The following is a 21243-nucleotide window of genomic DNA, read 5'->3' as shown; positions in this document are numbered from 1 at the left end:
TTGCAGTTCTGTAAAACCAGGAAGTGGCATAGCTGGAATATGAACCAGACTTAGCAGACTCCCAAGTATTTATCCATTGCATTCCACTAGGTATCTTTTTTGCTGAGTACCTGGTAGCCTCAGGACAGTGTCATTGCTATGGAGGATAAAAATAAAACCTAGGAAGTTAGCATGTTTGGGGCTGAAACAGATAGGCCACTAAAGATAATTCACAGACACCTGTGAGAGGTACCCAGGAAGTCTTACCAAGGATGTTCAAGTGAGGTGCCATGGGGGTCAAAGGAAGAAGTTGAGATCCTACATAGCTGGTTGGAATGCTCAAAGTGTTCACAGAGGTGGCGTACTTGGAAGCAGGCCTTGCAGGACCAGTAGAATCTTGCCCAGTGGGTAGTGATAACTGCCAAATGCTCAGGTAAATCAATAAGCTTCTGAAGAGACTAATAGTATATATGCATATATCCTTCTGTACGTACGTGTGTGTGTGTTGTGTGTGCCCGAATACAGTCACACACCATTCTTTAGAAAGGCCTTACACTCTTTTCAAAAGTAAAAGACTAATGGTCTTGAGTCACAACATTGTCCAAACTCCGTTCTCTATGTCTGCTGAGAACAAGAATACCTCTAAGCAGTAGTACCTATTAATAGACATTCATGTTTATACAGGCCAGGTAGGAATGAAGAGCTTTTTTTGATTTTTTTTTTTTTTTTTTGGCCTGGCATCTATGATTGGAGCTGCTCCTTTTTTTTTTTTTTTTTAAGTATCAGCTCCTCTTTTCTAGCATGTTGAAACGTTAAGACTTCCTGTTTCTACTTGATTTTGAAAACATCTCCTGTCCTCCTATCACAGGTAATCCCTGTGTTTCTGTGTAGCTCTCATTTATGGGCAGCAAGTGCAGGCAACAACCAGTCCGTCCCTGCTGTGAATGTGGGGACCTCTCTGGATTCACAATTAAAGGCTGCAGAATGCATTCCACTACAGGTGACGAAACCCAGCTCCCAGAATAACAAGCAAGACAACTTTTAAAGTGACTCTTATTGACCAGTGTCTTCTGTGCGTTTGGTAAGCGTACGGTGGAGTTTTTCCTTTTTAAAGGATGGTGTAAATTCTTGGGAATTATTCTTGGGGAAGGGTGATCCTTCCTGAAGGTGAATCGGTTACCATAGGATCCGTATCAGCAGAGTGGCTGTGTATGTTCCTCCACGTGACAACCAAGACACCGTGAAGCTGTCCTTCTGACTGAGGACAGGGGGAAAATGCTGAAACTAGGTGAGTTAAAACTGCCCTCCAGCTAGCTTGGGTGTAGTGTGTCGGAATCTGGCGGAATGTTCGGATGACTCAGTAACATGGTGCTGCTGTATGCAAGGGAATAACATTCAGTCGCGGCTTTAAAGTGGTTATGTCAAACAAATCACTGCTTTTCTTTTTCTGTGACTGGCTGTGGGGATCTGGTGTTAAGCTGAGGGAGTATGAATATTGTGGGTGGAGAATGGGCATCTAAAGTTTGCATGTAGATGGTTTTCTCTGTAAACAAATGAAGGATGGAAATGCTTCAGAAATGGGACTCCGAGAAGATTGGGTAGCTTTTTTCCCTTATAGTTTCTCCTTTTTACATTTTCCATGTATTTGTTAACTGTAAGCAGTCTCTGGCTCCCAGTGTGTTGGACAATGACCTGCAAATACCAGGGTATTTATTTCTATTCTCCTGTTGTGTAGATGTTTGTCAGAATATTATTGTGGCTACCATTCTCCCTAAGCCAAAAAGCAATTTTACCCAACGTGTATATGGGCTTTTGTATTTTAAAAGCTCATCTTGGGCTTGTTTTCAGCCATAGTTAATGCTTCTACAAGTAGACTTCATTTTATTTTATTAAGATTTTACGTATTTATTTGACACAGCACAAGCAGGGGGAACGGCAGGCAGAGGGAGAGGGAGAAGCAGACTCCCCATGGAGCAGAGAGCCCCTCATGGGGCTTCCTCCCAGGACCCTGGGATCACAACCTGAGCCCAAGGCAGACACTTAACCGACTGAGCCACACAGGTGCCCCTTAATTTTATTTTTGAGGTAAATTGGAAAACTTTTTGGCATTGAAATAGAACAATCTACATAGCCCTTAAGGTTATATAGGTAGTTGCACACTTGTTCAAGTCTATGCCCAATATTTGTTGAAGTTCATTTAACATTTTTCTGCTCAAAAGACATTTTGGCAGAGTACCTGGGTGGCTCAGTGAGTTAGGCATCTGCTTTCAGCTCAGGTCATGATTCCAGAGTCCTGGGATTGAGCCCCTGCATCAGGCTCCCTGCTCAGTGAGGAGCCTACTTCTTCCTCTCCCTCTGCCCCTGCTCATGTGCTCTCTCTCTCTCTCACTCACTCTGTCTCTCAAATAAATAAATAAAATTTTCAAAAAAAGGGACTTTCTGGAGCTTAAACTGAATATGAGGAGGGAATTAGAAATTGGAAGACGTAGCTAGGCATCAATATATTTAGTTTCTTGGCCCATTAATTGAACTTTGGCAGCCACTGCAATTTCCTAGAGCCATGGCTTCTTTTTGTGTGTGGTAGATGGTCACCTGCACATCATTTATATTAAGTGGACATTTGTGCTCCAGATGCCCGGAGCTGTGCACGGGATTCTCTACTTTCTTTATGTATGTATGAAGGCACATTCTGTCAAATATTTAAAAATGGTTATAGGCCTATGACTGTGTCTCACGGCACATATGCAGTTGGGATCTATCCAGGTTTGGTTGGGAAAGTTTCCTGGAAGAAGTGAGTTTTGGGGAGAGTATCAAAGGAGAAGTAAGTATCGCACCTAAGCAGAAGGAAGAAGCAGACTAAAGCTTCCAAGGCTAGAGTGATTAAGTTAGATGTATTCAGTGAGTAAACATGAACCATATAAGAGCACATTGTAAATTATTGTTTGAAAATAGCCAGGCTGCGGGTGAAGAGGAACCCCCCTGGGGAAGCATAGAGGAGGAGGCCAGCAGAGGCTGTGGGAGCTGCTCTTGTGTGTTGCTGGGAATTTCACGCGGGGATCCCCGCTGACCATGTTGCCATCTAGTGGAGCTGGTCGAAATGCACCGCTCTCTTCTCACCTCAGGTTAAATCAAGAGTGTGGTTGGTGTGCTGGCAGAGGGGGATTCTCACTTCTCTTTTCCCCAGGAATTTTTATTTTTTTAAAAGATTTTATTTATTTATTCATGAGAGACACAGAAGAGAGGCAGAGACACAGGCAGAGGGAGAAGCAGGCTCCATGCAGGAAGCCTGATGCAGGACTAGATCCCAGGACTCCAGGATCATGCCCTGAGCCAAAGACAGATGCTTAACCAAACCACTGAGCCACCCAGGCATCCCTTCCCCAGGAATTTTAAATGAAGAATCAGAGAGAGGAGGTGGATGCAACTGTGTGCCCCCAAATGATACTAAATTTGACTCTAGAAAATTGAAATGAATCCCAACATAAAGCATTTTTCACAGGCGATGCTTGGAGGTTGTGGTGTTATGAGGAGTGCACAGTATGCATGGCAGGAAGGAGCACGTGAGAAGTTCTACAGCACAGGGAAAGCGCACCACGTCGGGCCCCGGGCTGGCTTGTGTCACCTGGCTATAGCTAATGTCCACCTGGGTACAATGGGGCAGAGGATAGCCCTCCCACCGGAGGCTCCATGGCCCACAGACCTCAGAGCTGGAAGATACTGTAGAAGGCCATACCCCTCCCATCTTCCCTTGCCCCCATCCATGCCTGCATCTGTTCAGTAAACTTCCTGAATTCCTGTTATGGATCCAGCTCTCTTTTAGTTACTGAGGATACACCAGTGAAGAGAGCGGATAGAGATCCCTGCTCCTGAGAAACAATAAAGAAATAGAATAAAGAAATCCCTATCCTTGTAGTGCCAACATTCCAGTGGGAAAGATGGACAATAACCCAATAAGTACTGTTAAGTGCTAAGGAGGAAAAAAAATTGTTTTAATCTGAAATTGGGGATAAGGATTATTGTACATGATTGTGGGGTGGTGGGAACAGAGGGAGGATTTGCAGTTGTGTGTCCACACTGAGAATGTGACAGTAGTCTCTCCTAAAGGTGTGAGGAAGCCAGACATGTGAATATTCTGGGGAGGAACATTCCAGGCAGAGGGCAAGCAGATACAAAGGTCCCAGGGGTGGGAATGGTCCTCGTGTGTTCCCAAAAGCACCAGGGAGCTTATCACTTGAAAGACGAGCCTGAGAGATAGAAAGGGGCCAATTCAGGTTGGGCCATGAGGACAATTATAAGGAATTTGACTTTTCCTGGACATGAGATGAGAAGCCATTCCATGTAGCCCAATCTTCTCCTTTGACAAATGAAACTCAGGACAAAGAAATCAAGTCGGGTGTCTGTGGTTATTTAGCATCAGAGTGTCAGAGTTGGGATGGGGGGAACCATGCCTCCTACCCCTGTTTTCTTCCTGCCACCCTAGCCTGCCTCTGAGGGGATGTGCGACCACACGCAGGCTCTGGCTTCCAAGAGCAGGGGTCTTGAATTAGCCAGGCGTGTGGCTCCTCCAGCTGCTGCGTGTCAGCACGGGTCATCCTGGTCCTTCCCTCGGTGTGGCCACGGCAAACACGGGAACAGGCAGACCTCTTATCTCAGAGGACTACACTGCCAAGTATGGCCTTCCTTAGTTTTGGTATAGAGATAAATCCTTGGGGGTTTTGCCAGCGGGTAAACCCCTAAACCTACAATCTCCTCAAGGCTCCCTACGTTCATTTTGCAGTTACTTGGATATAGTGAATATGAGATTTTTACATCTTACGGGGTTGGATCACAGTTTTTGTCATGAGAGTTAGTACAATTGAAGAATAGAAATTATTTAAAGTGAATTTGAAACGAGGGCCACCTGGGTGACTCGGTTAAACGTCGGAACTCTTGATTTTGGCTCAGGACTTGATCTGGGGATCGTGGGATTGAGCCCCATGTCAGGCTCCATGCTCAGTGGGGAGTCGGCTTGGGATTCTCTCTCCCTCTTCCTCCCTCTTTCTCTCTCTCTCAGATAAATAAATAAAAATCTTTTAAAAAAATAATTTGAGAATAGGATCATGGGATGAGGAGCCACTGGTTGTCACCGAATGCAGCTGGACCTGGACAGTTTTGCCCAACATTCTTCATCTTCTTGTTTTGCTGTGAGCCCATTCAAGCACCCCCTCCCTTCCACCTTCTTTAGTTCTTATGACCACTGTCCTCTGGCCATAGGCCAAACCCTCTAATCTCACCTTCTGACAAAGGTCAGACTAGTGCCAAATATAGAGGAGAACCCACATCATCCCCTCTCCATCACAGCCACAGCCTGGATCCTGTGGACAGAGTAACAGGAGGTACTGGCACCAGGTCAGTCCCATCCAGTGGAGAAAACTAACTCATGACTCTCACCCTCTTGCTCCTTCCTTCCCACTCTTCCAAAGCAAAGCTCCCAGTATAGGCAATGTGAGGTTTACGTCATCTTATTTGCCATGTACATTTGTTTGTGTAGTACTTTCTCTTTTTTCTTTTTTTCTTGAATTTTTTGCCAACCAAGATAATTTCATGTGTCCATTTGTCTGTTTTTTTTTTTTTTTAATGGGCTCTGAAATCCCACTGCCTCCAGCTGTCAGGACCAGCACTGATTTGCATCCTTGGGAATCCATAGTCCCTTCAGCTGCTAAGCTCTTCGTTTATCTCTGGAGCCCAAGGGCACCATTCCCTGGGGTCCTTTGGTTTGGGTCTTTGGGAGAGTGGGTGCAACTGGGGATGCTTTTACTTTTTCCTACCTTTAAGTCTTGTTCTTTTTTCTTTTTCTTTTTTAAAGTGTTTACTTATTTATTCATGAGAGACACAGACAGAGAGAAGCAGAGACCCAGGCAGAGGGAGAAGCAGGCTCCCTGCAGGGAGTCCAATGTGGGACTCAATCCCAGGACCCTGGGATCATGACCTGAGCCGAAGGCAGACACTCACCCACTGAGCCACCCAGGCATCCCCAGTCTTGCTCTTTTTGCAAGGAAGGCAGCCCCCAGCTTGTGGCAAGGATGTTTCCCTATTGGGTCCATTGGGAGGCCTGATATCAGAGGTCCATTATCAGAGATGATGGGGCAGCACCATACTGGGTGTGGAAGACCCAGGTCCTACCTCTCAGGTTCTCTTCCCTGTCTGTGTCACTAAGGTTTCTAAGCATCAACACCCCACCCTTGGGTCTCTGTGCTTGGCTACTCCTGCAATCAGATGGACAAGACTTGGCTCTGCAGGAGAGGGGCTTTCCGGGCTGTGCTCTGGCCTTTGTGAGGCAGCCAGCTTGAGAAAATGGGGGAGAAAGTATCAGTCATCTGTGTATTCTGGGACTCCTTCACCCACTTTCCTTTAGGGGCTGGGCACGTGGTTAGGCAACAAGATTAGAAGTCCTCAGGCATGCTCCTCATTAGCTGTCCAGAATAGTATATCAGTTATGGCTCCTATTATGCAAGAAGGAGAAACCCCAGTTTAGATTGGCTCATCCAAAAGAGAATTTTTTATTAGCTTGCCTAACTGGAACGAGATTTGGTTCAGCCGCACCGTGATGTCAAGAACCCATTTTCTTTCCAATCTGCCCTCTGTGGTTGAGTATGATTCTCAGTTAGCTTCTCTCACAGTGGTTAAACGTCTGCAGTAATTCTTACTTCATATGCACAATGCGCTGTCCAGGAGGAGAGAGAGAACTGGTTTCTGGCAGTTCCATCAGAGGAGACAGTGACCTTTTCCAGAAGCCTCCAGCAAACTTCTCAAGCCTCATTGCCCCATCTTAAGCCAGTTGATTGGCTGTAGAATGTGGTGTTGAGGGGTGTAGGCTTGGGTTGTCTAAACTAGTCACTGTATGGCAAGGGGAATAGAATGACCAAGAGTGACTTGTAGTGGGTCAGGGTAAACCTGAGAGCTGGGGATGGGCTTAGTGTCTGCCTCAAACAGCATCCTGCTCCTCAGGGAGGGGTGATGGAAATGACATTGAGTGGGCCATGGTGTCTACTAAACAGACTTCCTTTCACTGCGTTTTTTGGGGATTTCTTTCCCCTGTTGCTTCTTATGTGGTGACTGGCTATGGTTTAATAATACAGTGAATGGAGCCTTGCCTATTGGATTACCAGCACCCCTGGCCCCTGTGACCGTGACACGGATGCTATTAGGGAAGATGAGGGCATACCCTCCATGAACCACAACAGCTGGCAGATCAGAAAAAGAGATTCTCAGAAGTCAGTAAAGCATCCCCAAGGTATCATAGACCTGGTCTGGTAAGCGCTGCACAATGAGAATAAGAATTAGAGAAAATTAATTACAGGCAGCCCTTCCATCTATGGTAATTATATGTCCCCACAAAACACTGAAGTCCAATATAATTTTTCATTTAGAACAATGTAATAAGGCCATTTGTTCCTATTAAGAATACCTTTATGTTTTATAGAAAGGAGCCAGACTGCACATGAGGGTCATGGAAATCAAGTCTAAGACACTGGGTGAGGCTGCAGAAGGATGCGGGTGCCTTTAAAGGTGCGATGCACCTCCACAGAGGAGGTCTTAGAGATGTAGGTTCTAGTGCATCTTACTTAGAACACTTGCATGATGAGCTCTGGACACATCGATCCTATCAACTTCCTGGGCCTGGGGCACCTGGGTGGTTCTGTGGTTGAGCATCTGCCTTGGGCTCAGGGCATGATACCGGGGGTCCTGGGATCGAGTCCCACATTGGGCTCCCCCCAGAGAGCCTGCTTCTCCCTCTGCGTATGTCCCTGCCTCTCTCTCCGTGTCTCTCATGAATAAATAAAATCTTTTAAAAAAAAATCAAAAACCCTTTCTGAGCCTAATTTCTCATTGATGAACAAGTCTGAGGAATAAGGAGATTGAACAAGAAGACTTCAAAAGCTTCCCTGAAGCACTGGCTTTCTGGTTTTGGGCTTCTGTGCTGGATGTGATGGGAGGCATCATGTGGAGCTGTGGTGGGGTCAAGGGTAGGGGACTTAGATCGTCTATGGACAGATAGATGATGGAACAGTTTCTGCGTTGTGTGCTACAGATGTCTTAAAGAGCTACTAAGCAGCTCAACTGGCTGAGGGCTGGATGTGAATGGCTCCAACTTGTGTGGTGTTAGTTGGATACTACAGATTCTGCAGCATAGCCACAGCTCACTGAATAGAGGGGTTGTTTGCTGTGCCAAGCCTGGCTTGGATGCTGGCTGCCAGGCTTGTGTTCTGTGACGTTCCAGATGTCAGGGGTCTCACAGGAACCGTGTACATGGGGTGAGATCAGATGGAGACTGCTGTTGCTGGCAGATACTTGTGTTCAAAAGTGGTTTCAAAGCTGTGGTCACATGGCTTATCTTGGGATGGGCAAGCCCTGCTGTGTTTTTGGTCTCCTGTTTTGTTAAGAGTCTGATTACAAGTGATATTGCATACTGTTGTGCTTTATCGGTGTTTAATGCTCTTGTTGCTCAATTACCCACATGTGTGGTGCTTGGAAACGGTTGACTCTGGAGCTCTACCGTGATAGGAGAGAGGTTGTTTGTGTGTGTGTGTGTGTGTGTGTGTGTGTGTGTGTGTGTTTTTAAAGATTCCATCCATATATTCAGGAGAAACATAGAGGCGGAGACATAGGCAGAGGGAGAAGCAGGCTCCCTGTAGGGAGCCGGATGCGGGACTCGATCCCAGAACCCCAGGATCATGCCCTGAGCTGAAGGCAAACGCTCAACCAATGAGCCACCTAGGCGCCCTTTGTTCATGTTTTTATCAGTCCGTATAAACCAGTGGTCCCGAGCTCAAATGTCTACAAGAACCAGGTAAGAAACACGAAGGTGGAAATAACTGTTTTCTGTGAACAGTTAGAAAGCATGATGCCTGTGGCTGACTTGGAGAGAACAGGTCTCATCCCCAGGCATTGGAATTCAGATGAAAAACAAAACTTATCTGGCCCAAGAAAACTGTGTGTAGCTGGATTCTGTCCTAAGGCTACCACTGGGCTATGAATCAGCAAACTTGAGCTCTCATTGATATATTGGCTCAGCCTCAGAGATGTCAGATGTTATTGTAATTTTGTTTCTGAGTAGATTTTGGCTCTTTGCCTTAGATGACAGGTGATCACTGAGGTAAGTGGGCCACTCTAACTTTTACCCACAAATTAGAAATCCTTCCAAAGAAATGATGGTCTCACAAATATCATTCCTTTGGTTCATGACCTTTAGAGTGAATCAATTCAGAGAAGCAGGGATGGAAATCTCATTCAAAACAGTTCTGAGTATTTTACATTTTAAAAAAAATAATAATTTGCGTCACTAAAAACAAGGAACCTCCAGCATTTGCAATGCCCACACCTGCCTTGCCAGTTGTCTGCTGGGTATATTCACTCTTCTTGGCCCTTTCTCTGAGTTAGGCTGATTGGAGGTAGGGACCAGGGTGGAATCTGGAACAAGACAAGCTGTGTTCCCACCCATTCCAAGCCTCCCCACACTCATGGTCTTAATTTCTGCATCCCTGCTCCCCCCTACACCCCTTACCAAGAAGGAACAAAGATTCACTTATATGCTTAGGTGTGTCAGTCATCCACAGGCCTTAAGAGGCACTTATGTTTTTCAGAGAACCTGATGGTACAACAGGAAATAGGGAACATTTTGCCAAAAGTCCTTCTTCTATAATAAGAGTATTTCCTGTAGCTCTAACTGGCTAATTTGGGGCTGGGGAGACTTCTGGGCACCCCAGAGATAGCACCTTAGTAGCTCTGCTTTAGGTAAGACCTGCTGGATTGGCACTGGCCAGCCACTGAGCATGGAGGGGGATTTGGCTTTATCCTTTTTTTTTTTTTTTACACGTTTTTCACACTCTTGTCAGAGTCCATGGAAATTCCTTCAAATGTGCTTTTGTAAGGGATTGATGGTGCCCAGGCTGCCCTGTATCTGGCCAGTGGGAACATCATGGGGATTTAAGTACTCTTTGTGCAAAGCCATTCAGTTAAAGCTGGGCTAAAATTGTGCTCTTCCGATAATGTTTTACTCTCTAGAGTACTATCTCTTAACTTCTTCCTTTCTGTGAGACTTCATAAAGAAGAGTCCACCATTCTTTCTCTACTTTCTTAACAGCATTTTACCCCTGAATCCCTTGCAATTTGGCTCCTATATCTAGTCATGTTACTCAGTTGTCATTCTCAAAGAATGCTGGCGGCCACTTCATCATTATAGCCAGTGGCTTTTTCTTTAGCTTTCCTTTCTGGTGGATTTTTCTTTCACCTGTTAACTCTACCAGGAGCCATTCTTCCTTCTTTTCTATCTTACTTCCCCTTTTCTTTGGCTAATTCCTCTACCTTCAAGGTTTAGTGTAGTCATCACTTCTTTCAGGAAGCCTTCCCTGATTGACTCACTCCTCCAGACCTGATTTACATGCTTGTCCTACCAGCTTTTGTAGCACCCCATACTTTTCTGCCTTTGCACTTAGACTATATTTTAATTAGTGTCTTCCCCGTCCCCCACCTGTCCTATAGGCTCCATGAGGACGGGCACCAGAGTTGTTTTATCTGCACCATTTGCCTTGTACTTGCATATGGTAAATGTTCAGTAAGTATCTGCAGACTGAAGAACTAAATAAATGAAGACAGCATCTGAACAGTCACAGTGCCATCTATGGCTTCCTTTAGAACAGGCAATGAACCTCTGGCTTCCTTCGCTAAGTTTTGGTTCTCCCTAGGTCCCTTGGACTTCCAATTAGTAGATGTAAGAGGAATTGTTACATGGTGTCAGTAAAAAGTGACATCTGACTCTGAGGAAGAAACAGGTGTCAGGAAATCCTCACCATTCCTATTCAGCCACTACATGACCAGGCACTAACTCTCCACATTGCTTATTCTGGACAAGTGAAGGCTACCTGTTGATGAAACCAATGGAGGGGCACCTGGGTGGCTGGCTCAGTGGTTGAGCATCTGCTTTCAGCTCAGGGCATGATCCTGGGGTCCTGGGATCAAGTCTCACATCGGGCTCCCCTCAGGGAGCCTGCTTCTCCCTCTGCCTGGGTCTCTGCCTCTCTCTGTGTGTCTCTCATGAATAAATAAATTAGTAAAAAATGAATGAAAGAAAGAAAGAAAGAAAGAAAAGAAAGAAAAAAGAAAGAAAAGAAAAAAGGAAAAGAAAAGAAAAGAAAAAAGAAGAAACCAATGGAGTGGGTGAGTCTTGAGGGTTCTGACCACTGACAGAATGGGAAACACATTGTTCAGAGAGCTAGACAATTGGGCACTACTAATATTATCATCACCATGGAGGGAGAACTTGAATATCTGATTGGCAGCTCGCTCTAGAGAAACATAGACTAACTGTTAAAGGAACTGTTGTGTAGATACAAAACTGTATAGACAGTACTGTACTTTTTGGGCCATTTAAGGATTTTTTAATATAATTTCAACTATATACAATTTTGCTTTACTGATTTAAGAACCCAGTGTCCCTCCCCTCACCTCTGAAAACATGACTCTGCTCTGTTAAAGGCAGTGCACCTGCTCTGTAAATCTCTATATTGGGACTGGCTTTCTAGTGCATTTGAGAAGAATGTGAAATCTTGATCACATACATCTCCTTGTGTCTTGAAGTTGGATAGGAATTGTTGGCTGGGTATAAAGACAATGAAAAAGGACAACTTTATTAGGCAGAGTTTAGTGAGCAAAAAGTAGGCTCATATCTCTGTTACAGAATAGTGTGATCAGCAACAATAGCGTGCTTTGCAAATAAAAAATAATAATAATAGTAACGCCCCATACCCTTTGTTTAGTGAAGAGGAGGTATTCTTTGCAATCCATTTAAGAAATATTTTCATCAAAAGCTGTGGCTTTATAGAAACAGCAGCACTCCCGGGAAGAGCCCTGCTCATGTGGGAAATCGGTCTGATACAAGTGGCTTAGGCACATCCCCACACTGGTGGATCTGTTCAGACTCAGAGGTGTGAAATGGGACTCCTCCCCTTCCCCCTAGCCACGCCTGTTCCTCTCTAGACTTCCTCTCTTCTATTAATGTCTGGCTCCCTCTTCTAAGTCAGCCAGGCTCAGAGCCTCCCAGTCACCGTTGCTGCCTGGCCTCTCTCACTGCTCTATAACCCTCTTCCGTGGAAGCATATGCTGTTTGCTTTGAAATAAAATTATTGGTGTTCTGCTCACTCGGAGACTGTAGACAAAAGTAGCACAAAATGAGATCAGAAGACCCACATTCCAGTCTCAGTCCTAGCTCAATGACCTTGGTCCAACCACTTAATGTCTCTGAGCATCTATATCCTCCTCAGAAGCAAATGGAGCCAAAAATACCTAAGATTCTTTCCGTGAGGGATTTTTAATGAGGATCAATGCAATGTATGCAGAAACACTTCAAGAAGTAGAAAATACCACTTTGCTGAGATGTTGTAAATTAGAGATGTGTTCCATAATGTGCCTAGCACGCAGTAGGTGCTTGATAAACTATACCTGAGGCCAGGAAGACAGCTGAATATAAACATAAACATCATTCGATTCCAAACTGGACTGCTGGTTCAGAATTTGGGGCAACGGCCAAGTAGAATATTGTTTCCTTCCTCTGGCCCAGATAATGGGATATATGGGACACCCAGAGTTCTGCCTTTTTACATTCAAAGGTTAATCTCATCCATTAAGCAAACAGATGACAAAATTAAGTACATATTATGCAACAATGAATCCCAAATTGGCTTTAGAAAACACAGCAGATGATAAACACAAACAGCCCCTGAGGGGAAGCTCATTCCTAAGAGAGTGGGCTAATAGAATGTTTATTGCCCAAGAGGAGCTCATGCTTTGTGTAAAGAGGTGCCTGGAATTCCCATCTGGGATTTATTAGTGTATATATTCAGGTGGCCCTGTGCTTTAGTTCTTCACCTAAAGGAAACAAAAACCCCCATTCTGAGGATGGCGAGGTCACTGCCCTTTGAATGTGGGCAGCTGCTGCCAGTACCTTGCTGGCCCTGGAAATTCCATCCACCAAACTGGGAATTCTGTTCAGTCCCGCTCATTAGTGGTGGATCCATCTAACTGGGGTGGGTTTGATAGATGGCTGGCAAGGCTGCCTCTGTAAAGATAAGCACAGACTTAGACTCCAGAGGCTTCTACTGGGGATGTTTGCCTTTGCTCGTCACTCTGTGTTTATGAAGATGTTAAAAGGAAGTGCGTCCATTCTGTGCCTGTTGTAAAACAGAAGGTTTGCAGCTGTCAGAGTTATTTTCTTCTTGGCTCTTTATCTGATGGACTTTTTTGTAAACCTGACAGATTTATGGATTGTTGCAGATCACCAGCGTCAGCCCTTCAGATGTAATGCAAATTTTCTTCTCTTGCTTCTTTCTTTGAAGATAACAGATATTTATGTACAGATTTCCTTGTAATGTACTTTTGAGGTAAGGGGAAATTAAAATTGTTAGTACATGTTGTCATAATTCAGGATTACGAACTGATTAGATGATATTTTATTAGTGCTATAGTGCCTTCCAAGCGTCCAACATGTTCTCCTCCTTAAAAAGGAGGGGGAAAAACCCACAAAGTATAATCGTGTGTTTTAAGCAGCTTACAAATCTGCCTCACAAGACAACAAACATCAGGATGATCGACTTTAAGCATAGTAGACGTTCACTCCGGAAGTGTAGGTTTGTTGTGGGCTTTACTAGGCTTTCTGGAGGAATTGAGACCTGAGCAAGATTATAGCAGGGGTTCAGAAAAAAACAAAAAGGGTGCAGCATAGTAGGAAAAATAGACGGGCAGCAACAGCTCCTCCCATGGCGTGGCTGGTGGCTGTGCAAGGTGTCATGGTTCACTGTCATGTTTGTTTCCAGTGAATGAAAACAAGTGTTGAAGTTTCTGAATGAATACTTTTCAGAGCATTCATTTCTACTTGGGGGGGGTGGGGTGCACATGCATGGTTTGGCCCCTGGCGGGACCATGCATGTGCACTTTGCCGCCTCGGCCTTCTGTGGGAGAGGCTGGTACTCCAGCTGGCATCCTGAGCACGTAGCTCGCAGCCTGCCTATCTTGGTGTCTTCCTGGGTGCAGAGACTCAGGCAGCCAGAAGTTGTGGCAGGTACAGATTTACTCTATTTTTAGCCTCTGTGGGCATTTGAGGGGTTTACCTCCTGGTCTCATTGAAGGGAAATCGGCTTATACCCTGTTAGACTCTACCAGCTAGAGATGACAATTGGAAAGACAGCCTAGGAATGGAGAGAAGGCCTGTCGAGGAAACAGGCTGATGGGGGGACATAGTGAGATTGGAAATTAAGGCAGACACAGGGCCTAAGTCAGAGACAGTGGCAGGATTCTAGCCACTGTTGCCTGAGAAATAATTAAATATGGTGAAGAAAATCAAGATGCTGTGGGTATGTGTCACTGCTGCTGCTGCTGGTGTTGGGGAGTGTGGTCTGCCTGTGCCCTCACATGGAAGGATACTCCTGGACAGGGAGTGAACGTAGGAGCCATCTAGGACAGGCCCCCGTGACAGCTGGAAACATGTAGACAGGAGCAAAGGTTTCCCAACATGCTTCACTTAGGGACCCCTTAGTGTCCCTGTTTTTGTTTTGTTTTGTTTTCACATCATTTTCCTAGACACCAGGAATACCTAACAGTTTCATTTGTTGGGTGTGTAGGTCTATATAACTTACTATGTATTTCTGTATTGGTCATTTGGTAGCCATTTGGAACACATCATACATATAAATTGAAAGATTAAAAACCATGATTTTATTTCATTCTTCACCACAGTGACTCCCAGAATGTGTACCCCTGTTGGGCCTTGTATGGTTCAGCCAGGATCCAATCAGGAGACATGATAATTGGAACAGGAAAGCTTAATATAAATAAATATGAATTGGCCATATGGTAGGTGGCTCCTCAAAAGACTAATAATAGAAAATTGCTATATAGAGATGCCTGGGTGGCTCAGTAGTTGAGCATCTGCCTTTGGCTCACATTGTGATCCTGGGGTCCTGGGATCAAGTCCTGTGTCAGGCTCCCCATAGGGAGCCTGCTTCTCCCTCTGCCTATGTCTGTGCCTCTCTCTGTGTCTCTCATGAATAAATAAAAATCTTTTTGAAAAAGAGAGCATTACTATATAGCTAGCAATTCCACTTCTGGGAATGTTCCCAAAAGAACTGCAATTCACAAACTCATGTTTATTCCCAATAACCAGAAGGTGGTAGTAACCCAGTTGCCCATGAATGGTCCATGAATGAATGGATAAACAGAATGGTATCTCCATGCAATAGAATATCATTCAGTCTTTAAAAGGAAGGAAATTCTGGCACAAGCAACAACATGGATGAAACTTTTGGGACTTTATGTTAAGTGAAAAATGCCCATCGCAAAAAAAAAAAAGACAAATACTCTGTATTTCCACTTACGTGAGATGTCTTTGGTAGTCATATTCAGAAACAGAAAGTAGAAAGGTGGTTGCCAGAGACTGAGGGGAGGAGAGGTTAGAAAGGTAGTGTTTAATGGGTACAGAGTTTCAGTTTTGCAAGATGAAAGGGTTCTGGAAATGGGTGGTGGTAAGGATTGCACAATAATGTAAAGGTGCTTAGTACAGTTGAACTGTACCCTTATTTTTTTTACAAATTTATTTTTGATTGGTGTTCAATTTGCCAACATATAGAATAACACCCAGTGCTCATCCTATCAAGTGCCCCCCTCAGTGCCCATCACCCAGTCACCCTCACCCCCCGCCCACCTCCCCTTCCACCACCCCTAGTTCGTTTCCCAGAGTTAGGAGTCTCTCGTGTTCTGTCTCCCTCTCTGAAATGTCAGAACTGTACCCTTAAAAATGATTAAGATGGGCAGCCCCGGTGGCCCAGTGGTTTAGCGCCGCCTTCAACCTGGGGCGTGATCCTGAAGACCCAGATCAAGTCCCACATCAGGCTCCCTGCATGGGAGCCTGCTTCTCCCTCTACCTGTGTCTCTGCCTCTCTCTCTCTCTCTCTCTCTCTCTCTCTCTCTCTCTGTCTGCCATGAATAAATAAATAAAATCTTAAAAAAAATGATTAAGATGGCAAATTTAATGTGATGTGCATTTTACCACAACTAATAATAATAAAAAAGAAAGCAATTAAAAGAAACACTAATAAGGACTATCTAGCAAGTGATGAGAATTGTAAATAATAGAGGCATAGCTAGTGTAAGGAGCAACCGCGTACCTTGGGTTCAAGGTAGAGCACCAAGCATGAGCTTCCCCCATTCCATGCCTGACCTTGATGGAGAAAGAATGGCTAGCCACGGCTCCTTGGATGGCAGAGAAGTCACTGTAGTGCCAGGCTGGTAGAACTTGCTGGAAATCCACCCGCTAGGATACTCAGGAAATCTGTTTATGGGGAGGTTTCTCAAAGGAGCACACCAGCACCAGGGAGGGAAAGTGTTTCTTCCTGTAATGTCTCTGCACTGCATCCCACTGACAAAGCTTAGAATTGTACTGGCTGGCAAGAGAGAAAAAGTACTCAAAGTCCCGTCTTTCTTTTCTCAGAGCAGGTGATGAAGGGTGCATTTGGGGCTGTCAGGCAATAAACGGATCACTGGCCAACTCACAACTTCTCAAACCTTGAAATCGGATTGGCTCTCACTACCCTAATTTCCTGCCTTATGTACTTTTTAATATAATACTTGCTTTTTATCACAGCAACTGCCAACAGCCTAGCTTTGCAAAGAAATGATGTCATTAAAAGAAATGTAGCACAATCTAATGTTACGCTGTGAACTTGCTCAAAGTAGTAGTTCATACAGTTTCTGAGAGATGTTGAATAATGCTTTGTTTTCCTCGAAAATTTAAAATATCCTCCAACACCCCACCCCCACCCCCGTGTGCTTACCATAGTGCCCATGGCATACAATTTGGGGATCTCAGGGCTCAAATTATGAGTCTGTTTCAACAACTCTGATCACACCACTGTAATATATGACAATTTAAGGTGCTAGTTTGGGGTAAGAGGACAGAAGAGTAATGTGTAAAAATCAAGACTGTCTGGGGTAATATTATTTTTGAAAGCTTCTTAGGAAGTGACCAGATTTGAGAACAACATATCACTTGCCAGTAAGTATAAGACTTACTAAGTGTTTCCTCTACCATTGGAATGGGTTGCTAGATGAAATAGTTGGCTTGTCTTTGGAGGCACTTTGATGTGAAAAGAAATACATAGTCTTAGATACAGCCTTAAATACACATTGAGTGCATGAGATGCTCACAGTGTGAGGAGGCCATACAGAGATGAGAGTCAGGGAGGGACCAGCCAATACACAGCTTTGTTTCAGGCTCACCCCTCAGCATAAACTTATTCCGTGGAATGGTGGGCAGATGCATTTAGGTGGTTACGTTTTCTCTTGTTCTGTTTTGGGCCGATTGTACATAGTTGCAATTGAGGAAGTTAAATGGCATATAATGGTACTTTGCTGAATTCAGTAGTTAGAATTCTGCTGGAATAGATTTCAGATTATGAAATGTTAGGGGTTTTAGCTCTCTTCTGTTTCTGCTGGGAAACGTATGGGCTTCACAAGACCTTTTCTCGTTAGACAGGCACCCTGTTTATGTTAGCACTTTCTCAGAAAAGATATTTATTTTGGTGATGTCTCCAACTTGGTGAATCTTAATGATTACATATTTCTATAGCTCTTCTTTAAGGAGAAACTGAATAGCTAAAGTTTTGCAACCTGATCTGTTCAAATGGAAAAACTGACCCGGGCCTTTCAATGTTACCTGCGAAACAGCCCCCCCCTCCCCCCCCCCCCCCCCCCCCCTCCCCGGCTCTTTCCCCTGAAACCAACCCTGTTTGGATAAGTTCTGCTTTGGTTCACATTTTTACCACCTGCTGAGTCTGTCTGTTGGGTTTCAGCCCTGGTTGCTTTCACCTGGCAAGCCTGTCCAGCCCCGAAGCTCCACCTACCAGGCTTTTCTGTCTCTTAACGGTGACTAGTTGGCACAGATGTTAATTTAATAGCCATTCTACCAGTGTCAGAAACTCAAATGTCAGAATAAAATTATGACAGCTTGGAGAGGATTAGACTTTCAAACGGATCTCCGGCCAGGAGCCTGTGTATGGTCCAAATTCCACATATGAAGCACTACTTTTGTTTCCTTGTGGATTTCACATTTTGTTCAGAAACGAGAATAAAGCTTCTTAATTCCTCAGATGCAATCAAGTAGGGCCAGCTACCCAACCTGTCTTGGCATCGTTTTCTATGGCCTTAGAGGGAGCACATGGAAGAGAAAAGAGATGATCCCTCCCGCCACCTCATCCAGAGTGGCTTGCTTCTGAATTCTTCACCATAACCAGTAACAGATGTGTGGCTGGCACTGGAAAATTGCATAAGTGTCTCCACATTGCATTCAACTGCAGTCCATTATAGACAGTATGAGGAAGATCCCCCCTGGGTTGTTAAAAAAGACAATGTAGTTTAAAAACCTGCGTTTTGGGGGGCACCTGGTTGGCTGAGTCAGTTAAGCAACCAACTTTTGATTTCAGCTCAGGTCATGATCTGGGGGTCATGAGATTAAGTCCCGTGTCAGGCTCTGCACTGAGCATGGAGCCTGCTTGGTATTCTCTGCTCCTCCTCTACTTGCTCTCTCTTTCTCTCTCTCTCAAATGGACAATTAAAATAATCTATGTTTCTCTTCTTACTGCCCTTTTTTTTAAGATTGTATTTATTTATTCATGATAGACACAGAAAAATAGGCAGATATAGGCAGAGGGCAGATGAAGCAGGCTCCATGCAGGGAGCCCAATACGGGACTTGACCCCTGGACCCTGAGACCACAACCTGAGCCAAAAGCAGACGCTCAACCACTGAGCCACTCAGGCACCCCTCTTCAGACTTCTCTTGAATTGCAGTTTACTATAAGGAGGAGCTTCCTACTGATCAGAAAGGAGATGAGGCTCTTAAAGGAGTGAATCTTTGCCTAGAGGTGAGCAAGAAGGGTCTGGGTGAATGCTTACTGCTTGGGATGTGGGTAAGAGATCGCTTCATCAGCCAGCTAGAGGATTAGAGGGGTGAGCTCTAAGGTTACCTCCAAGTGGTACTTTCTGTGACTATGATTGTTGATCCCTTTTTCCTCCTGCTGCTTTTCTGGAGGAAAGCCACAGATTCAGGGGTCCGATGTGACACGGTACTTCCAGCCTCAGCCTCACTCCTGCCCTACTTCTCCTGGTGAGTCCCTTTAGGAACTCCTCTCATGTTATCCCTGTGCTGGCCCCATGAATCTAGACACAATACAGAAGCTGAACCCTTCTATGTTCATGTTCTGTTGCTGGATCACTCACATTAGATCGCCATTCCTATCTGGAGTGTCTAGGGCCAGCATTAGAGCTTCCAAATACATGTTCCACAATCTAAGACAACATGGCCTCATTCATGAAAGTATTTGGGAAAGAGTCAAAGGGGGATTGTAGAGTTTTCAGTGCTTTGTCACATTCTTGCCTCATTTCACTATTGTTTCTCCTCTGTTAAATAAATGACATAGACTGGGCCCCATTTTATAGATGGGCAAACAGAGAGGTTCAATGGCTTGTCCCTTTAAAAAAAGGTTTTTAGGGAATCCCTGGGTGGCTTAGCGGTTTAGCACCTGCCTTCAGCCCAGTGCATGGTCCTGGAGTCCCGGGATCGAGTCCCACGTCAGGATCCCTGCATAGAGCCTGCTTCTCCCTCTGCCTGTGTCTCTGTCTCTCTCTCTCTCTTTCTCTCTCTCTCTCTCTCTCTCTCTGTGTGTCTTTCATGAATAAATAAATAAAATCTTTAAAAAAATGTTTTTAAAGATTTTATTTATTTATTTGAGAGAGAAGAGCCGGGGGGCAGGGGTTGGTATAGAGGGGGAGAAGGAAAGAGAGTCTCAAGCAGACTCTGACTGAGCATGGAGCCTGATGTGGGGCTCAGTGGAGGGCTTGATCTCAAGACCCTGAGATCATCATCTGAGCCAAAACCAAGAGTCAGTTGCTTAACCAACTGCACCATCCAGACACCCCTGGCTTGCCCATATTTAGCAGAACAGTGAGACAATAAGGAATAGGAAAAAAACCATCCTAATGCACAGGAGGCAGTGCTTCTGGGTTTATGGTGATCTGGCCCAGATCTCCCACACCGAGCCTGGAGTTCTTTTCCCTACTCTTGGCAGCCTCATAGCTGAGCGGGTTTAGTTAAGGTCCTGACCAAACTTTTAATTAAAAAAAAAAAAATGGTAGTGGTTTCATGTAGCTGAATAAATAGAAGCTATTGAACTTATAGTTTATTTAAGCATTGAATATCAGGAATGGAATAACCTTCATTTGAGGCTGATCTAAGCATTCAGACAGCTATTTGAGCAGTCTCTGCTAGCATCCTGGTCAGTTCAAACTCTGGAAACCTCCCAATGTAGCATTCTTTGAGTTACCCTTCTAAAAAATAAAGGGCTTGAATTTTACATGAGTACTTTCACAGAGTAAGAAAGTCTAGATATAGGACCCAGGAAGCCTAGACTGCATTTACTGCAGTCTGAAGAACACTATTACTTAGTTTTGTGATCTTGAGCAACTCATATAACCTCCTTTTCTTGAATGACATATCAGTAAAGTGGGTATAATGACCCAAAGGAGATAACTAGGGAATCTGAATAAAATCTTTTTTTAATCTTATTTTTTATTTTGTTTAAAGATTTATTTATTTATTCATGAGAGACACAGACTGAGAGGGGGTGGGGGGCGAGACACAGGCAGAGGGACTCGATCCGGGATCCTGGGATCATAACCTGAGCCAAAGGCAGGTGCCCAACTGCTGAGCCACCCAGGCGTCCCTCTTCTTCTTCTTCTTCTTCTTCTTTTTTTAAAAATTATAATCTATGTGAATGCAAGGCATCATTGCTAAGTATTGTAAAAGAAAGACCATGCATCGTACATTCTTCAGGTCATATTTTCAGGCTTGATTTTGAGTGTGTGTGTGCATGTATGTGCATTGAAATCATCTGCTGAACATTTTTTAGCAAGGAAGGAAGATTTCTTAGAAGAAAAATAACACAAACGATGAAAAGCCGAGGAAACAAGTATATCGGAGATGTACTGTTGTCTCTACATGTGCTCACCCCAGATGTCAGCACTTCTTCCCAGCCTCTCAGAATTATCCACTCACACAGCCAGAGCATTAGTGTGGATGCAGGAGAAGGTGGTGTCACCGGGATAGAATGAGAGGGGTTACCTGTAACAAACTACAAACTCCCCAGGAGGGCCCTGGGAGGCAGCTTTCCCCCTCCTCCATGGC

General features: G+C 44.6%; 1 protein-coding gene across 2 annotated transcripts in view; it reads left to right on the top strand.

Moving 5' to 3' along the window:
- Positions 1-21243, top strand: part of TNFAIP8 (TNF alpha induced protein 8) — a 114003-nt gene that overhangs the window by 51305 nt on the left and 41455 nt on the right. The window contains exon 1 of one of the 2 annotated variants that reach the window (XM_072728759.1): positions 949-1267. The exons of the other annotated variant lie outside the window; for it this stretch is intronic. Coding sequence (XP_072584860.1) covers positions 1255-1267 — 13 coding nt within the window. The 5' untranslated portion in view covers positions 949-1254. Of the gene's footprint in view, positions 1-948; positions 1268-21243 lie in introns of those variants that run through there. 2 annotated transcript variants of the gene reach the window in all.

This window comes from Vulpes vulpes, chromosome 12 (genome assembly GCF_048418805.1).
Source record: "Vulpes vulpes isolate BD-2025 chromosome 12, VulVul3, whole genome shotgun sequence".
Lineage (NCBI taxonomy): Eukaryota > Metazoa > Chordata > Mammalia > Carnivora > Canidae > Vulpes > Vulpes vulpes.
This window is presented reverse-complemented; position numbering and strand designations above follow the sequence as displayed.